Source organism: Monodon monoceros, unplaced genomic scaffold (genome assembly GCF_005190385.1).
Source record: "Monodon monoceros isolate NGI ecotype Baffin Bay Population unplaced genomic scaffold, NGI_Narwhal_1 Super_Scaffold_22, whole genome shotgun sequence".
NCBI classification, from domain to species: domain Eukaryota; kingdom Metazoa; phylum Chordata; class Mammalia; order Artiodactyla; family Monodontidae; genus Monodon; species Monodon monoceros.
Genome location: NW_021703779.1, coordinates 21824469 through 21844483, shown reverse-complemented (window position 1 = coordinate 21844483; position 20015 = coordinate 21824469). Strand labels below are relative to the sequence as shown.

General features: G+C 38.6%; 1 protein-coding gene across 2 annotated transcripts in view; it reads right to left on the bottom strand.

Moving 5' to 3' along the window:
* POLA1 (DNA polymerase alpha 1, catalytic subunit) overlaps positions 1 to 20015 on the bottom strand; it is a 311176-nt gene that overhangs the window by 96646 nt on the left and 194515 nt on the right. The window contains exon 35 of one of the 2 annotated variants that reach the window (XM_029240606.1): positions 5109 to 5225. The exons of the other annotated variant lie outside the window; for it this stretch is intronic. Coding sequence (XP_029096439.1) covers positions 5109 to 5225 — 117 coding nt within the window. The remainder of the gene's footprint in view (positions 1 to 5108; positions 5226 to 20015) is intronic. 2 annotated transcript variants of the gene reach the window in all.

Here is a 20015-nt window from a genome sequence, read left to right as displayed (position 1 = left end):
CGGTGCCTGTATATCAGACTTCTAGCTAGCTTCCAGAACCATGAAACAGGAAATTTCTGTTGTTTTAAGCCACTCAGTTTGAGGTACTTCATTACAGCAGCCCTAGGAAACTAATATAGTACTAATGGAGTCTTACATTACGTAAAAATAAACCACTTGGGTCTCAGAAAACCTGATAAGGCATGGCTTAGCAATTGTATGTGTCGAGAAATTATTATCTGTCTGAGCATATGAAACACTCAAAATGAATCAATGCTGTGAATATGGATACCAAGAACGTTAATGCAACCCTAAAAAGACTTCAAAGAAATGTACTACCTAGAAAAGTTGGCAGTGGCAGGTTTATTCTGCTCCATACTAGTGCTAGTGAGAGCTCACCAAGTGCTGCATGCAACTTTTCTGAAAGCAATGCACTAAAGAAATGATTGAAGATCTAGGAATACTTGGCCTAGCAGGGGAAAGCTTAGGAAGACAGCTACCTTCAAATATCTAAAAGGTTCTCAGAAAACAGGCAGAGAGTAGGTGCTTACTGAAGGCAAGAACAGAGGAAGGATCAGTCTAGCTTTGTGTAATACCATTCAACTGAACTAGGACCAACAAGGGAGGCACAGGACACAAATTTAGGCCAAATGTAAGACCTATCTAGCTAATGAAAATAAAATAAACTTTAAAAGTATGTTGAATGAAGCAACCCAAGTGTCCATCAACAGATAAATGGATGAATATATTGTGGTATATCTATCCAATGGACTATTATTTGGCCATAAAAAGGAATGAAGCACTGCCACAGGTTACAACATGGATGCACCTCAGAAACAAAGCCAGACACACAATGTCACACGCTGTATGGTTCCATTTATATAAAATATCCAACCTAGGTAAATCCATAGAGACAGAAAGCAGATTAGTGGTTTCCAGGGGCTGAAAGAAGGGGAGGAATGGGGCGTGACTGCTTAACAGGTACAGGGTTTTCTTTCAGGAAAATGAAAATGTTTTGGAACTAGATAGAGGTAGTGATCACACAACACTGTGAATGCAGCAATACTAAGTGCCACTGCATTATTCACTTTAAGATGGTTAATTTTGTCATTTGAATTTCACCTCGATACTTTTTAAAAAAATGAAAAAAAGTATATTGAAAAGGAAGGCTAGCATCTGCTCAGGCTAAGCAAATCTGCATGTAGAATCTAGCAAACTCTGCATCAGAAAACAAGCACAGGAAAATCAGAGCAGAGAACTCCAAAAGGCCCTTCGTGGTAAAAACCCGTCATCTACTGGAGGGTAACCCATGACTAGATACAGATGTTTAAGACTTCCCATCACAGTCCCAAGGTTCTCTTCCTGTACAGCTTACGATTACTGCCTTAAGAGACCACAACTATCTTCATGTTTTCAACTTATGCAGAAACAAGACACTGTCCCACGTAGCCTGGCAACATTTGCACTGTCTCTAACCTACTTTTTAAATCAATAATCCGTCAGCCACAGCCATTTTGAAATTGCAACACACAATGATCACAAGTTTAGTATTTCCCTTCTCCCTTGAAGGCCAGAGTCCTATATGGTACCAATGTTCCGTTACAAAAGATTTTAACAATTTTACAACTGAGGATAATGTGAGAAACACTAGGGGTGTCCCACAGTAGGACTAGAAGTCATTTCAGTGCCTTCCTCATGAGGGGTCTTCAAGAAATTTTGTCGAACAAACTAAACTCCGCCACAGGGCTCCTGCCCCCGACAGCGTCACAAGTAAATGTTTTCTTATCAAGTATGGACTCAAGTATGGCAATGTTAGTGAGGAAAAGTTTAACTTGGTTTGAAATCTTAGTTCTATTAAGGAAAAACCAAAACAAACAAACTAACGCTTTCTTTTTGGTGAATTACATAATACAGGATCCCCTGGGGGTTCAGCTCACTAGCCATACAGACTTGGCCACCTTAAGAAGTAAAAAACCACATCCTTAAAATAAATATACATTAAGATAATTATTCTCTACTTGGGTAAGTCTTGTCTCTATCATCAGTGTGAAAAAGGGTTCTATTCACTTAGGAACTTACACATATACTGGAGCTTTCACTCCTGTATTTATCTGCACTTCCTATGTGCCGAGGATGCCAGAGAGTATATTCCTAATAACCAGCAATTTGTATACTGTTAAATTGCCGTGAACCTGAAAAAACTTAACTGATTTTTTTAAGGTATCTGAGAAGACAGACATATCTAAAACCCTGAGAACAAAACCATCCCAGCTTTCTTTCTTGTAACACTGGCAAGAGGAGCCAGAAAAAGAGCCAGCTCTCATACCCCAAGTCAATTCTGTAAAGTACTCAAGCCAATTGCAACTCAGGGCTAAAGGAGAGATTTATCATGTGAGGATGAGACCGGCACAGTAAGAGGCAAGTACTTTACCATCAAACTTGACAACATATTTAAAGTCCCCACTAGTCAAACATTAGGAAAGTCTGGTGATTTTGTCCATATGGATATTCACAAATGCCTATTTTTGCCCACAGACATCAATTTTACATAATCCATGTAATGCTAAACTATTTTTACAAATAAGGAAATGTCCTGTTCGTTGCTATGTCCCTAGTCCCTAGCAAAGTGCCTAGGATATAGTAGGGGTTTAATAAACTATTATTAAATGAAAGTAACGTATCACTGAGACACAGCAACCCAGAACTTAAGACCCAGTTAAGCATAATCCTGCAAAATAGACCCTTTGGAAAACCCTGTGGTAATTACAATGATCCTGTCCATCGCACTACTGATTTTGGAGCTACCTTGGAACTATCTCTAAAAAGATGCAGCTTTTTCCTCCTACTAGGAAAGCCCAGGAACATCATAAATAGAATTAAGAGATTCCCCACTCATTACCAGCAACTGAAAATGGACTGCAAAAGAGTGGGCTGAGTCCCACCGTCAAGGTCCCTGTGAGGAATGGCGAAGAGCAGTATCACCAACCAGAATGCTCTGAACCTCCAGTTATTCCAGATGGTCATGTTCTGAGCAGCAACATGGCCTGAGCAGCTAAGCTAGGAAAGCTTTTCCCTGGGAAGAGTAGTTGATAACCTTGGTAAATGCCTGCCTAACATGCTCCCATCTTGAGGACAAGAAAATGAAGGGAAAAAATACTTCAAAATGCATGTGTTCGTTCACTCATTTAAAAAAGGGTCATAAATAATAAAAGATAACCTGATGTATTAAAGCACTACCAGTAACATCATCAGCATTTACTGGAAAGTTACTGATCTACTAGCTGCACACTTTCCTTTCACTCTCTCACCAGGAATGGAATCCTAAGACCGGCTGACTTTCTAAGAAGTAATTCAGTTTTCGCTGAACTTGACCTGATGAGCTAGATGCTTAAAAAGTCTCAAAGGCAGCATCGGTTCATGAAGCAAGGTGATCCCCCTGGGGTGTACAACTGGATTGATGAGTCACACTAAATATATATACTTTTGCTTTCTTTTTGCGCCTGCTGATGCAAATCTTAGGATGAGACTGACGTAAAAAGAATTCGCTATAACAGCTAATTCTCACTTATGTGTTCCATATTTTAAAAAAAATCTACATCCTACTTTGCTAATTATCAAAGATATACTAAATAAGGCAAGGAACATTTTATACCTATCAAATTAGTTAAAAATAAATTAATGATAATGCCCAAATGCTGCAAAGGCAGTGGTAAAACTGGTACTTAAGTTGAGATAATCCATTAAGAAAGTAATGTGGCAACATGAATCATGTCCACATTGTATTTATGCACTTAGATATGTACTGTTGATAAGAAATATTTGGAATAATAAATAATTTAAGCAGGAAAACATAACAATTTTCTAGTAAAGGGATAGTGAAATTGCCTAAAATGTCCAATGAGAGGAATGGTTAAATTTGTGTTTAAAAGTTTTGGTACTGAAAATTAACTAGCAACAGAGACAGATGCTCAGAAAAAGACAAACATGATACAAAAAGTGTATCTTCATTATGACTGAAACCACATAAAAAATACATATGGATATGCAAAAGAACAAGGGTATACACAACAATGGTGGTAGCCCTTTGTAGTTCTTGACTTCTTGTTAAATTTTGTGAAATGATATATTATCTTACAATTAAAATAAAAACCCATGAGAACTTTAAAATATTTTTCTAAAACTAGCCTGTGTATCAACCCTTTTCAGTGAAAAGATCTGAAGATAAAATCTGGTTGTAAAACTGGCCTATGAGTTAAAAAATAAGTAAATAACAAGTTCCCTATTCTTACTCTCTTCTCACCCAGATCCTTACAAATCCTTGGACCAGATAAATTTGGAAAGTGAGGCATATTACAGTCCTGTATTGGTGAGGCAGACTTCACATTATCATTTTACAGGTTCCAGGACAATCTACAATAAGTCCTGTTTAACCTTGGCCAGCCCAGAGTTGGCTAGAAGTACTTGATCATAAAACCCTCTTTGCCTGGAAGACCTTCAAACACTCCTCTCCGCACAGTTTGGGAAATGCTGCTTGGGTCCATGATGCTCAGAGGGGGCGACAGAGGGAAGGCATCTTAATTACCAGTAAGGTGCTTCCAGACTATGTGCTCCCCAGATGGGAGTCACCAACGAGAGACTGCCTTATCCCTCAGGTGTATGTACTAAGGACGAGAAAACGCTTGAGAACTACTCCTCTGTGCTGCTACTTAGAAACAATGGACTCCCATACAAATCAAATAAGCCCTTTATGGTATAGGTTTGGGAGGTTTTCTGGCCCCTGCAAAAGGGGTTCTGATCCAGTCCAAAGGTAACAGCAGTTTCTACAAAGGAAAGTTATCTATTCTCTGTAATTAAGAAGTGGCAACCAAAGATATGAGTAACCCATATGGGAACCAGTCAGCTTCTCTTTTAGATATAAATATATACTGTTCATGATGTGAAAAATAAAGCATGTATCTTTTTGAAGTCTGGATATTTTCTTAAATACATGTGTGCAGGGTGTCACCACAGGGCATATACCAAATATCGACTTCCCAGGGCTAAGGGAGGAGCAAGCTCCCCCCAACACACACAGACACACGCACACACACAGACACACACACACTTCTTGAGCATGATACGACCGTCACCTCTGGTCGAAGTGTAGCTTTCATGCAGACTTGGCAAAGAGGTCCATTTCGGGAGAACTGAAGGGGAAGGTGCCGAGTTCGATTTCGACATGTTGGCTCCTCACAAATCAACCAGCCCTGGAGAGACAAAGGATGCTTCAGTCCTATCACCGCCATCAACTAATACAAATAAAAACCATATCGTGATCAAGATAGACTCATTGTGATCAAGGTAGACTCATTTCATTCAAACCCTCCTTAGAGATTCTGAAATAGCTCTCTACCCTTCTTTCCTGACGTGTTAATTTGATCTATGCCCCAAACATAAAAGTTAGGAAACTCATAAAGTTAAAAAAAAAAACATCACATGAGACGTTATTTTCTTTACTTAAAAGAAATCCCCAACCCCACCGAATACATCAAAACCTCCAAATAAAAACTCGTATGATTACATGCAGAATGTAAACTGATGGGTTTACAGGAAATTATAATCTAAATAGGAAAGCAAGGTCTAAAAGCTTTACACAAAGCCTAAAAGCAATTCACTATGGGCTGGCTTTAAGAAGCAAGTTGTATGGTACCAACTAAAACAACACAGAGAAGGGAGGGATTCATGTAGCTTCTACCTATCTGAGACATATAACTACTACCATACCAAAATACCCTGAACTAGAAAAGAGAATCAGTGGCTCTGAGTCATAGGCAACTGTTTGTTCCAATTCCTAGGGCTATTACCACATTTTCTTGATTTGAGGACATGGTTTTATTCACATTTTAATGTTTCTGAAACTCAGACACCTTTACAAGTGACATGTATTTATGTTTCCTCCAAAAAAGCTGTTAAGAGTGCAGCTCACAATCGATGGCCCCTCAGAATTAAAGACACAAGATACTTTGCTTTAGCCTGTTCTAGGTATGGGGGAGACAGAGGGATTGTGGGGCTGACAGCAGCAGCTGGTAATACATTTTAAATGTAGCCTATAAAACTGAACGAGACTAGTTTTTTCTTGAAGTATCAACTTAGGCATATTAATAAAGGAAACAGTAGCATTCAAGGAAACCATGTATGAAAAATGCAGGACTGAACCACCCCTTCATCATTCATTTGGGTTTGTGACACTATTTGCTACCTGAGGCTTTACACACTTGCGAATATCTATCAGTTAATATTCACAACCATAGCTGTAATTCATTCAATTCTTAACAAAACATTTTAAAAAGCAAGCAGATAGGTCAATTACCATGTTTTGAGACAATAAATTATTAAGTACCAGAATACAACCCAGAAGTTAAAATTATTTTTTAATTTTTAAAATATAATGTTCAAAAGCTACAGTTCTTTTCAGATGTTTTTGAAACTTGATTCCATCAATTTACGACAACTTCATGACTCACCAGGTGAGCTGCCAACCAGGGAGATGCTAAATTGTCACCTCACCTGTTTCTAAAGCAAACACCCAACTCTATCTCTGACAGAGTTACTAACTAAATGTCCTTTCAAATCATATAGAAAACAGATAATATAATTTGTCTAGACTTCCTACCAGTTATAATTAACATTAAAGAGGTCTTTTCTTCTTTGTCACCTCTCTATTCAGTACTTATTTGGGTTTGTTTGTACTTACTATCTGTTAATCTCCCTTTACAAATGACAACAATAACTAGTGCTATTATGCATGGAAATTAAACATGCTGATAACTGTGTGAAGGGAACTGGGGCTGAAAAAAAAATATTAGAAGCCTGTAACTCTTTATGCCTCTTGTTTTATTTTGATAATTAAGCTTTTGGTCTTGGCGTATTTTAAATAAAACTCTTCTATGGGGGAAAGAGGCCCTAATCATATTCAATATATGCTTTGCTTCCATTCAGTTTTGTCAAGTACATTTGGTTAACCCTTTGTTCCCCCAGCAAATATTGACTGACTGTGCTAAATATACCTTTCAAGGAACATTTGAGCTGTTAAAAATCTCACAGTGCATTTTGCCTCTCACAGGTGATAAAAACAAAGCAAAAGAAAACACTAATGTTGTATAAATTCCCTTTGCATTACCACTCACAAGGACAAAATTAAACTTATTTTCATTTCCAATTTGGGAAATAACATGCCGCCCAAAGGTACATTGCCAAGTCAGTGGAAGGAAAAAAAAATTTAATAATGTGTAGTTCTTTGGAAGTCCAACCTATAAAAATGTTTGGCTTTTAATAAAAAACCCCAGAACCACTCTAAGGATGTCTGCCATCCAAATATGTCATTTTATTATGCAATGCCACATTGTCATAACCAAGAGTAATACGGTCATTAAGTTTTCCGATGGCTACTTTAACCATGTTTATAAGTAGAGGGTTCAAAAGAGGTGACTGCTGGCCTGTCCAATAGCAAAACAAACCTTTACCAAAACATGCAAAACTCTATCACCTGTTGCTTTAGTCTCAGCATCACTAATTCCTTGAAATCACTGTGTATGAAATTGTGTCAAATGCTGATTGGTTCCGATTGCTAAATTATATTTCTGAGGCCTCAACGAAAATGGTTTCTGTCTGCACATGCTAAAAAGGGATCGATTTCCACTTGTAACTGAGGTGTTCTTGGTAGCTGCACCTTAAACACAAACTGCTATTCATTTGTGTACATCTGTATTTTTAGAAGGGTGCACACACAGAAATCACCCACACCCGGAAATGTGGTGCATAGGAGGCATTCAAAAATATCTTTTGAAGAAAATAAATGAATAAAATAGAAGCAATAAAATAAAAATGCACAGGAGCAGATTTATGGAAAACAAGGAAAGGGTCTAAAATTCACAGGAGAAAAAAACTTCACAGTAGTTTTCATACTCTGGAATCAAATATATGATGGGTCTTTCTCCCATTCCCAATCAGTTACCAAATCTGTCCGCTGGCCTTATAGTCGCATTATCACCAACCTCACTCAAGCCCAGACCTCAAAACTGAACTACTGTGGTAGCTCATGCCTGGTTTCCCTGACTCCATGCTCTCCCACATCCAATGCACAGACTTGCCGAGTGTAGCTTCCCAAGGCCTCTCCACTCCCATCCCCCAATGGTATACCTTCCATAGAGGAAAAGAACACATGCTATGGTCCCATTCCTCCTTTCTCATCATTCTCTTACGCCAGCTCTTCGCCCCACAGTGGTGATTTTCTCACTGTCCTCACCACTTTTTGCCTGTTGCCAACTCCTTGTCTCTGCTCATGCTGTATAACCTCTGCCTAAAACGCCCATTCCTTGAGCATCAACTTCTATTCCTCTCCCGTAAAATTTTCCCAGCCCTCAGGAACTTCTCCCTCTAGCCCAGCTGCCACTGAGCACACTCTGCTTTGCACTCTCCAGGAACCATCTTATTTTACCTCCCTAACTGGATGGTCAGGCCCTCAGGGAATGACCCACTTTGGATCTGGTAGTGTCCCACCCAATATCAAGCACAAGCATTCACACTCAATCAAGAAAACCGAGCTGAGGTTATGAAAAGGTTATGCACTTCAGTGTGGTCTCTCCCCTCCCATTTATTAATAGGCAATTTTGTATAAAGTTGCCAAACCTCTCTCTAAGCCTCAGTTTCCTCGTCTATAAAACAGGAGGTAATAATATTTACCCTATTAGAGTTGTTTACCCTATTAGAGTTGTTATAAGAAAGCCCACACAAATGTTCAGTAAATGTCAAATACTGTTATTATCCTCCATATGCCTCCGGTACTGGGGAATGTCAGTGCTGTACTTACAGCTGACAATGCATTATTCAAAATGCACTATTCTAACCAGGAAAGAGCCTGGTCAGTTTCTGCCTGGTGTTATCCCAAAATGGAGAACTTAGGGATAACCTGTAAGATTAGGTGGAGCTGCTTCTCAATTTGATTGCAAAATAGTACAACTATGCAGAAGTGCTTTATTTTGGGATTTACAGAGATTTTCAAGAGACAACACAACACAGTACTGCAGTGACGTATGATTTAAACTGTAATGGCTCTCCAGGAGTGCGGTGACAGGTTTACAGGGCGAGGTCTGCCAGCATGCGTGCTGTTACAGAGTTCATCGTATCATTACTATTTTTCTATAATGGCCATTAACTGCTCCTCTCCCCAAACTATATGCACTTTGAGAATACCAGACACTCTTTTCACCCAAAACCATTTATAAATGTTCTGGGGTTCCCGTGCAGTCACATTTTTCTGTCACAGAATTATCCCCAGTGTAAAACGGGTCTTCTTATAGACAGTGCACAGTATGGGCCCACAGCTGCTTTTGAAGAATGACATGTTGTGATTTGGGATTTCCAGAAATATCAAAAAACAAATTGCTTTCTGACCCACATTTGCACCCAAAACTGGGAGAAAATTTTCCTAAGATCTCCAGGGGAAGTTTTAACAGGAACATAATTTTGCTTTTAAAGTTAAATCTTCTACACTGCAGCATGCTGGCATGTCAAAGAGTGATTATTAAGTCTCAGAGAGGTGCCAGGGTAGGAGACGAAAGAGCAAATCAGGAAAGATACACACATAAACTAGCTATTCACCAAAGTTAATACAAAAATATTTTTAACAAAATTATCAAACAAAACAAGTGGAAAGTGCCTCGTCGGTCAATGTAAGAATTTTAAATATTATTAAAATTGATTTTTAAAGTAAGACATCTCTTTAAGTGAACAGTCACATGTCATTTCATCCAAGTTATTTGAAACTTATTGATCTTACCATCTGTGCAAGGACCAGACTCTGCCATCAGTTTGCTGAAAAGATAATGGAGCACTCCCAAACTGTTATGATAGGTTAGATGCAAACAGTGGTCCTCATTTAGACACAGAGAATAGCACTACAAGTGGAAAAATTCCAACCTCAGCAATTGTATATTACAGGATAAATTAGCAAGTTGTTCTGCTTTGCCTCGCATCAAATTCAATACCCTAGCCTTGTTATTTTAATTTGCAATCAGAAGCTGAGCATCAGAAGATGTACCTAAGGTACATTAAAGAGCCCCATGCAAGCCATCTTCTGCTATACTGTGAGCAGAGAAAGCCAACAATTACCAGCAATTTTATTTTACCACTGTAGGACAATACTAGAACAGTTAAAACTGTCTCCGTACAAGCAACCAGGGAAAATATACTTGAAATGACTTTATACGGAAAATTACATTTTGGGGGAAAAAGTTCAATGGAGGACATGTATCTTTCTGTATGGGCAGCTAAAATCTCTCCTAGTATATTCAAGCCTATTCTATAAAATACTCTCCCTATTCATCCAACTCAAAAGCAAGCTACATTCTTAGGCTGTAATAGGTCACAACTAAGTACACAATACCTTGCTTCAGGAATAATTTTGCTTTGTCTATCAATTGTCAACAAAGCACAAAGAGCTCATGCAACCCAGCCATGTACTGTGGATGACAGAGATCTAACAAAATACAAATAGTAAGAATACAAGATTTCTGAGCCGCCCTGTTTTCACTTTACACGAGGAACTGAAAGCATTTTCCTCTCCACATTCCATTAATCTCTATTGTATTACAAATCTTTTCATAAAAGACTCTTTTTTTCCCCTATGTGAAGCTACAAGTGACTTGGGGGTGTAATATTCCAACCATGATGAATGTCCGACTTTCCAACATGAATGGTTATAAATGGATGTGTCAGTTAAGGCATACAGTCATTTCAACAAGGAAAAAAGAAAGAATCAAATGGAATGAGATGGAAAAATGGCTACTCTGATGCTCACATTAATATTTTAGTGATGAGGCCTCTAAGAAAAATTGTTCATTACTTCCAACACGGCTCCGGCCTCTCAACTCCTCACTCTTGAAAAAACATCACCTTAGGTATGTACACATACTAACAAATAAACTTCAAAAGTTAACTCAAGGCTTAGTTTCATCAATATGTACACAGAAAAAAAGACTGGAAGGAAATACTCTAAAAAGCCATCCGTGGTTATCTCTAGGTAGTTTCTTCTGTTTCTGTATTTTGTAAAATTTCTACAAGTGTATATTGTTTTTTAATCAGAAAACTGTTATTAAATGGGGGGTGGGGGAAGAGACAGTTTTGCCAAGAGTGTTCAATATAAGTGAATTACTAACACATCTGAAAAATATTTTGAGCTTTAACATGTGTTTGGTTGTTTCCAAAATGATTTTTCAGAGAATGGGCTTATGGGAAAAAAAGGCACATAAAAAACATTTTCTAAAAAATTTTTTTTTACTCTCAGAAATTTCAAGAGTAGGTCGATTTAAGCACATAAGCAGTTTCCAAATAGAAAGTGGCAGGGCATGCATTATTAGTATTACAATCATATATGAAATTAAGCTACTCACTAAAATGCACACAGCCTTCTATGGAATATGATTTGATCTCCAAGGGTAGGTAATAAATCAGTTTTAAAGAGAGGTGCTTTGTTCCTCAGTCCTCTTCTCCTGTCTTTATTCAGTGTACGAATGGATCAGCTTAGATGTCCAGGGTAGGGATCAAATAAAAAATTCAATCAGGAGGGCATGCCTAGAAACTTATTACTAGCAGAGCTTCTTTTCTTTGCTCAAGTCTAGCTAAAAGTAATTCTTATTGTTTGTTTGTTTCCAGGCTATTTATCGGCATGGTTTAATATGATATACCTTTGGGTACTGAACAACAAATGTTCAAACTGAACTATCTATGCAGTTGCCTCAAAGGGCATCTTAAAATCAGAATGGACTTCAAACCATCACCAGGCAGTGTTTGTTCATTTAACTTTAATTATTTTCTCCTTGAGAATGGTGCTAATGAAACTGAATATCTTTCATGGTTTCGAAGGACCGTCTGAATAGTCTGTAAACAGAACTAAGGGTAGACGAGAGATCTGGCTGAGCCAGGGGGTTGCTAGGTGATGTAGAATGTAAACCCACAAACTTGTTAAGGTTTGCTTTGCTTTCATGCCACTTTCACACACTCTCAAAAGTTTTGAGAATTGATTTTTCAGGTGGCCATTAAAAAAAAAAGAAGAGAACCCCCCCTCCGAAATACTCCCCCAAATGCTCTGCCAGATTCGGAAGAGTTGAAATCCAACTGACCTTTGGCTGTAACCTGGGAAACTTTTGCTTTTACGTAAATGTAGGATCGTGTATTTTATGAATGCCATCACCAAAGAAGCAAATCCACAAAAGTGGATTTCCAAATTTCAAAACGACATGTCTAATCTTTTCTTATTCAACTTGGAATAAAATAAAGATTTCTTTCCAGAAAAAAAAACCTGTGACCACAGCTTAGAGGGATTTGGGGCACAAAACCCACAACTCCATGGCAAATACCTCAGCACAGATTACCGTCGTGACAGACCTCTCGGTTTAGCCCCTGGAGGCTCTCTTCTGGCCTATACACCAGGTCTCACTGCCTGTAAGGCTTCTCCCTGCCGCCCCTCCCCCAAGCTCCTTTTTAAGTAGCTGATCAGAGATTGTCCAGTAAGAGCACTTTATTAGATCATCAGGCAGAGGGGTTCACAAGTACTGAGAGCAATGGGCTCAAATGCGGCACATCAGTTTTAATAGACCAGGGGCTACTAGTAAACTGCAGATACTGCTGAGAACTTTCCATGCACTGAACTCTTGAAAAAGCACCGTCTCTCCAGCTTAAATGCAGCTGCCTCTTTCAATGCCGCAAATGGGTAAATTTGACAAAAAAGCCACCATTAAGACTACATGAAAGGCTCAAGACAACATCCTTTCAATGCTTTGTACTTCAGTAATCAGATGTACTTACTCACCCCCTCCCCCAAACCCGATCAAGAACTATTTCTGAATGGTAGGAAATAATTCCACTTTGTACATCTTTTAGTTAATCAAGACTTTCTATTCAGCAATTTGACCTTTTGTTCAAAACAGGATTATCAGTTTTTTCGCCAGTTACCAAGGGCGACTCGCATGGTGAACATAATTGCAATAATTTGCAAAACACCATGGCAACCCACATTACAACTAGGTAAATACTGGGCTTTTGTGCTACATTGTTATTTTCAGAGATGCTGAAGTCAAAGAACGAATGACAAATGAACACAAAATTTATATTTGCTTTGTCTCAAAAGAGAAGAAAATTGATAACAAGAATTGGGGGGAAACGGACTACAGCTGTAATTTCTAACTTGATTAATTAGGATGGTAACAGTCCTTAACAGTATATTCAACAAACAGCCCTGACTTCTTCTCTCCACCCACCTCTCTCTATACCACTACCAGTATCCACCCCCATCCCAGACAAATTTTTTCAGCTTGGAGAACAAACATCCCCCATTTGCTCTTTTCTTCAACTTAATGGAATCCTTAATTGCAGAATATTGTTCTCCTGCTCTTCACGGCAATGAAAACGGAGAGAAAGGAGGAGAGTGCCAGGGTAGACAGGGAGCTACAGTCATTTTTTTCCTGCCTCTTTTGGACACCCCAGGCCCAATGATGAGACGGCATTTTTCTGGTATCAGCAGCTGTTTCGTAGCAGACAATAAAGTAAAAACTAGCTTTGCAGAAAAGCCACTTCTTTCCTCTTGGCAATACAAGGTAAGTCTACATGGCGAGATGAAGTTTCATAATTTAAATGCCAGAACGTAAGATGAGAAAATAATGATAATAAAAAAATACATTTTTCCTGTAAAGAAATTATTAACTGTGGTTCTGTCCAAAAAGCTGTTGAAATGCATGTTTGCTATCTGGGGAAGATGTTTGACAATACCACCCATGTGCTGAAAGCCACTTTATACTCAGAGAGCCCAATTCACAAAACAATTTAAAAACAGAAACTCAGTACTCAGAAATTAACACAGAAATCAAAATCATATTCTTTGTAAACATGGTCTGGAAAATAGTATTATCATCCCTTCTGTAATAAATGTGACGATTAGGAAAGTTGTATCAGAATTGTTTTACTTAGGTATGAAAGGCAGGTTCTACTTTATAGTAAAGGAGCAGTTTTTTCTAAGAGGTACAAATTCTGCTGTAACACCTAGCTTTTTGGAAATTATCAAAATTGACTTTCCCATGTAAAATGTAATGTTTGGGAACGAGAAAAGAAAAATACACAGAAAGGGTTTACAGAAGTTATACAGCCGAGATCGCGAAAAACAAGAAGCACCAGATGCACTCTCAACACAGCCCAGCCTGCTTTCCTCCATCTGCTGATTACAAGGCAGAGCAAAAGCAGTCTCTCAAATGATCTGCATATACAGTCCTCCTAACTTTTGAAAAATCAAATGAACGTGATACTGTAATGGGTCCATTCTTATTTTGTCAGGTCTGAAAACTCCCAGATAGATTTCTAAGATTCAGCTTAAAGAGATCACAATATAACATTCTTCAGAATATGCCTCTGAAATTACAGATACTGTGATTTCTCCTGATAAGTAAAAATCGAAAGAATGTGACACGTTAACTCCTTCTCAGTCAGTGACAACCTCTTTACACTTGGAAAATATATTTTATTTTCTGGCTTAGTTCATTCTGAATTTACCATACCTATATTCAATGCATTCCTACCTAAAGCCCAAATGTTAAGAGGAAATGGATTCTTCAATGCCAAATGATAAAGGGTTCAACAAGCTGTATTTTTTGATCAAATAGACTTGACGACAGATCATAAAGTGGGCCTAAAATCGTCATGACACTTGAACTTCTTTAAGAAACCCTATTTATAAATGAAATATTTTAGAATCTATCTGGAATTTCTTCACTTATAATATTTTACTTAGTATACTTGTTCCCTCCTGTCCCAACCTTTTGTAGCTTCTATGGCTTTTGTGGTTCCCGTGGGGTTTTTTTTCCCTTTTCTCCTCTTTTTTTTTCTTCTTTTTTCTCAACTGGATAGGATGCTCCTTGACTTCTATTTGTGAACTGCAACATCCAACCCTCTATAACGCCAATAAATTACCCAAATCAAGAATGGCAAATACCAAGCAGGTGGACTGCATTCCATCTCCAACTCCATCCCCACAGGCGATATAGGATGAAAACTGGTACTCAAAATGAAACCCACCTGCTATCCCTGCCCTGAATCCTGCTTGCTCTAGAATTCTCAACTCTGGCTGCACAGTGGAGTCACTAGGGGAACATTACAAAACAGACTGCTGGGCGCCACCCCAGAGTTTCTGACTCAGTCGGTCTTGGGGGGGTGCCTGAGAATGTGCATCTCTAACAAGCTCCCAGGAGATACTACTGCTGCTGCTGGTCCCAGGACCACGCTTTGGGAACCACCAGTCTGGGGTATAGAATGGGCATCAGGATTTTAAAAATCTCCCCAAGTGATTCCAATGTGTGGCTCTGGTTGAGATTCACTGTCTGTGTGATTCTCATTCTCTACTGTTCTAAGGGAACTACTGGTTATTATCTTCGGAAGAATGAAGTTTATAAACAGAACTGTACTAAAAAACTCCGCCCTCTCAACTCTTTCTCCTTCAACATTTACTCTTTCTTTAGATACTATTGATGTGATTCTCTCTTTTACTCTTTCGAAGTTCTCCATGTGCCATTAGAATTCTTAGCAAAGCCTCATACTGGACATAATTCTATTAGAACTGACCAATTCCTACCTGGTTTATAACATGTATGTAGCTTAGTAACATTCTTCCCTTAAACAAACCAATAAACAAACCCTTACTCTAGCACTGACAATACAGTCCCTACGATGTGAAGTGTGCTTCACTTAGGAACACAGAATTTTAGGAGTGCTGGTGAAAATTGTGTCTCTGAAAGCAAGTGCAATTCCATTTTTGACTTTGACAAGTAATATGAAATATATTTGAACCCTAAATTTTAAAGTTGGAAGGAACTTTAGAGCTCTAGTCTAATCCTTCACATTCTATCTGAAGAAAATGAGGCCCAGGAAAAAGTAGACTCCTTGTACGCTGTCACAGCAATAAGCTGCAGGGCCACCTGGGTCTCTGAACTTCTAGGCCAGTGCTCTTTGCTCTCTGTACCTACTCTGCTTAGTGCATGAGCCAAGAGCCATACGTGGTTCCTGAGTACTTGAAACATGGCTAGTCCAAACCGCGCTGTGCTGTAAGTGTAAAATATACAGCGAATTTCAAAGACTTAGTCCAAAATAGGCAATATAAAGTATCCAACTGATATTTTAAATATTCATTAGATTGAAATAATTTGAATATAATGGGTTAAGTAAAATCTATTACACTACAACTATCTCTCCCCTTGTTTTTAAAAATACAAGAAATGTATCATATACACTGTGCTAAATCTTGCTTTTCTCCACTTAAAAGTAGAGGAAATTATACCCTCTAAGCATAGACAGACCATCAACGTTCTTATTAATGGCAGCACAGAATTCTCTTGTATGATTATAATAATTCAATAAATCAGTCCTCTTTTGACCAACAATTAGGTTGTTTTTGGTCTCTTACTATTACCAGTAATGTTGCAAGGAATATTCTTGTACAGTACCTTTGACAACATCCGCAAGTCCTGCATATCTGTAAGGAGAGATACCCAAATTGGAATTGCTGAGTCAAAAGGTATATTCATTTAAAATTTTGAAAGATGTCACGAAGCTGTGGTCCAAATAAGGCGTACCAGCTTCCACATTGCCCAACAGTGCATTCGAGTACTCCTTTCCCCGCACCCTTGCCTACTAATGGGGCTACCTATTATCTAACTTTTGGATCTCTGTCATTCAGATAGGTGAAACATGGTATTCGTTTGGACTTCTGAACTTAAGAGTGAGCTTGAACATCTCTACCTATGTTTATAAGCCATTTGCATTTCTTCCTCTATGAACTGCTTGCTCCTGTCCTTTACCAATTGATTTTTCTACTAGGTTGTTGGTCTTTTTCTCCTTGATTTGCAAGACTGCTTTATATGTGAAGGAAATTCGCCCTTTATTTGCTATGCAGGCAGCTATATTTTCCCTTGTTCATCATTTCTCTTTTGACTTTATGGGGTGTGTCTGTATATGAAACTTCTGCCCTGCAGAAATTTTTATTTTTTAATTTGTAGTCAAATTTATTGATAGTTTTCCTCTTTGGAGTCTGATTTTTGTGTTGTTTCAAAAAGTCTTCCCAACTCCAAGATAATTAAAAATATCCATTACTTTTATAGTTTCATTTTCTAAGTCTAAGTTTTTGAGGCATCTGGAATTTGTTTTAGTGTAGGGAGCAAGGAAGAAATACAACTGTATTTTTTTTTTTCAAGATTGACTATTCCCTACTGATACGAACCACCTCTTTATGTAATACCAAGTGCAACTTTTAGATATATCTCTGGACTTTCTCTATTGGCTCCATCAAAATCAGGAGAGCACCAAAAGACTTTAATTACCCTAAACTCCTAAAATTTTTAATAACTGGCAGGTCATCTTCTTTGTAGGAATTTTCCTGCAATTGTTTTTTGTTTTTTTTTTTTTTTTGTGGTACGCGGGCCTCTCGCTGTTGTGGCCTCTCCCGTTGCGGAGCACAGGCTCCGGACGCGCAGGCTCAGCGGCCATGGCTCACGAGCCCAGCCGCTCCGCGGCATGTGGGATCTTCCCGGACCGGGGCACGAACCCGCGTCCCCTGCATCGGCAGGCGGACTCTCAACCACTGCGCCACCAGGGAAGCCCCTTGCAATTGTTTTTTAATGGAGGAAGCTTTAAATTTATGGATAAACTTAAAAGAGAATGATCCTAAACTGCTGAAAAGTCTTAGCCAAGAATAGGATACACTTTTCCATTTACTCAAGTCTTCTTTTAAGACCTTCAGTAGCATTTTAGAGTCTACTTTATATCTATATATATCTCACATTTCTTGTTAACTTTATTACTAGGTATTTAATCTTCTTAGTCATTACTGTAAATGGTATTTAGTTCTTCCATTATATTCTCTGATTGTTGTTGGTGTAGATCAAAGCTATGATTTTTTAATATTAATTTTTAACTAGAGACTTTATTGATTTTTTTTTTTTGGCCGTGCCACGCAGCTTGGGGGATTCTCAGTTCCCTGACCAGGAATTGAACCTGGGCCTCAGCAGTGCAAGCCCGGAATCCCCACCAGGGAACTCCTCCTAAATTCTTTTTGTCTATGTTAGATTTTTGGCTGATTTCATTAGGTTTTCAGGGTTTGCATGGATCTGTAAATAATGATAATTTACCTCTTCCCCTTCCAATTTTTATATACTATTTCTTTTCCTTGTCTAATTACAGTAGCTAATTCTTTGAAAACTTGGTATTTGGCAAAATTTTCTTTGGGCTGCCTCTGGTATCAGATTTCCCAAGAACCTAGGGCTGTGGACCCAAAAACTAAGCCATCAAAGGATCTCTGCAACTGGAAAAAATTATATTAAAATCACTATAGACCTTTGGCTCAGAAGGCCTAAAATAAACTTTGGCGCCGAATTTAATTTAAACATTTTAAATGTTGACTAAATACTAAAATGGTTCCTTTTATATTTGGGGAATTAGTTCTCTTAAAAGCTCCCTTCCCTAACACAGTCTTCTTAACCAATCACTTCTCCTGTCTCTGCCTCTAGCTAGATGGTGTTCAGGTCTGTTCTAGCAAGAGACTCCTCTAATTCTGTGACATAATTTTAAAAAACAAACATGAGGTTCCCCATAAGTCTTCATGATTTATCCATAAGTGAGGTTAGGACAATGCACACAAATTCCTATCACAGAAAGTATTTTCTCTTAACTAAATCTCATTACTCCGCCATTATTACATTGGGATTTCATGTTGTTATTGTTTTCTTGCAACTGCTCCTGGCTGAGTAGTAAACCTCAGTGAATATCTAGAGTAGTGGTTCTCAAAGTGGTCCCTGAACCAGCAGCATCAGCATCACTTGGGAACATATCAGAGAAGCAAATTTTCAGGCCCCACCCTAGACCCAGAATCAGACGCTCTTGGGGTGGCATCTAGCAATCTGTGTTTTACTAAGTCCTCAATGGTGTGGCTGTGATAAGTGGGCATGTATTTATAAAAATCAGGCTTAATATGTATAAATCATGAGGCTAAATGGCATACTCTATCAAGCTGTAAAACACAGAAGCCAGGCTGAGATAGAGTGCTAGCACGATGGAAGAAAGGGGAAAAAAAACTATCCTTAAAAAAATCAGCTGCTAATCCTGACATTTGCCCTCTCAAAGCCCAAAATACTCTACGCCCTTCTGAATACTTAGATTACTAAGGATTTGAATATATATATTCCCAGGGCCTACAATTTCTAAACTGCAAGAAGCATAAAGACAAAACCTCTGAAGAAAATACTGTCCACCTTAGCAGCTGTTTTCATGTGTTACAGAAACAGGTTCAAAGAAAACTTTAGATTCAGCTCCCCAGCTCTCCTGACCTTGGTCTCTGAATCTTCTAACTAGCCCCTGAATCTATTTTCATGTCTCACCCATCTGCAGCAAGCCTGACGTGCCTCACACGGAGGCTGAGATGATCTTAGGCAGGCCTGTCCATGCACTACTCCACTGCCCTACTTGTGATTCCATTCTGGAGCTTAGGAGATGCTACTGGGAAAAGATTCTCTTCAGCTCTTCATCTGACGTTTCATATAATAAAACGAACGAATTTGACTTTGCTGCATAAGTACAGTCACTGAGTGTTCCTCCAGGAAAGCAGGAAATGGAGCTGGAGTAGGCCATTAATTAACTAAAACCAGAGAAGTCTACCTAATCAACTCTCCTTCCCTGGGAACATGCTCAGAAGGCCTTGTATATTAGAAGCCAGCAGAGATATTGACATTTCCACAAGTGGGACTCCAAAGCATCATTGAGGAAGGAAAGCCCTTTGCAACAGAATGGGTTTTTATAAATTTTGTGGAGGAAAGAAGGTCTGAGATACTTCACTAACTGGCCACAAACCAGACACACTGTTACCGATCACACAAAAGCCTCCAGCATCAAGGTAGTCAAATACCTGAGGCATTTTCCATGCCAACATGAAAGGAGGAAGACTCTCCACTCTACTGCTACATTTACTGCAT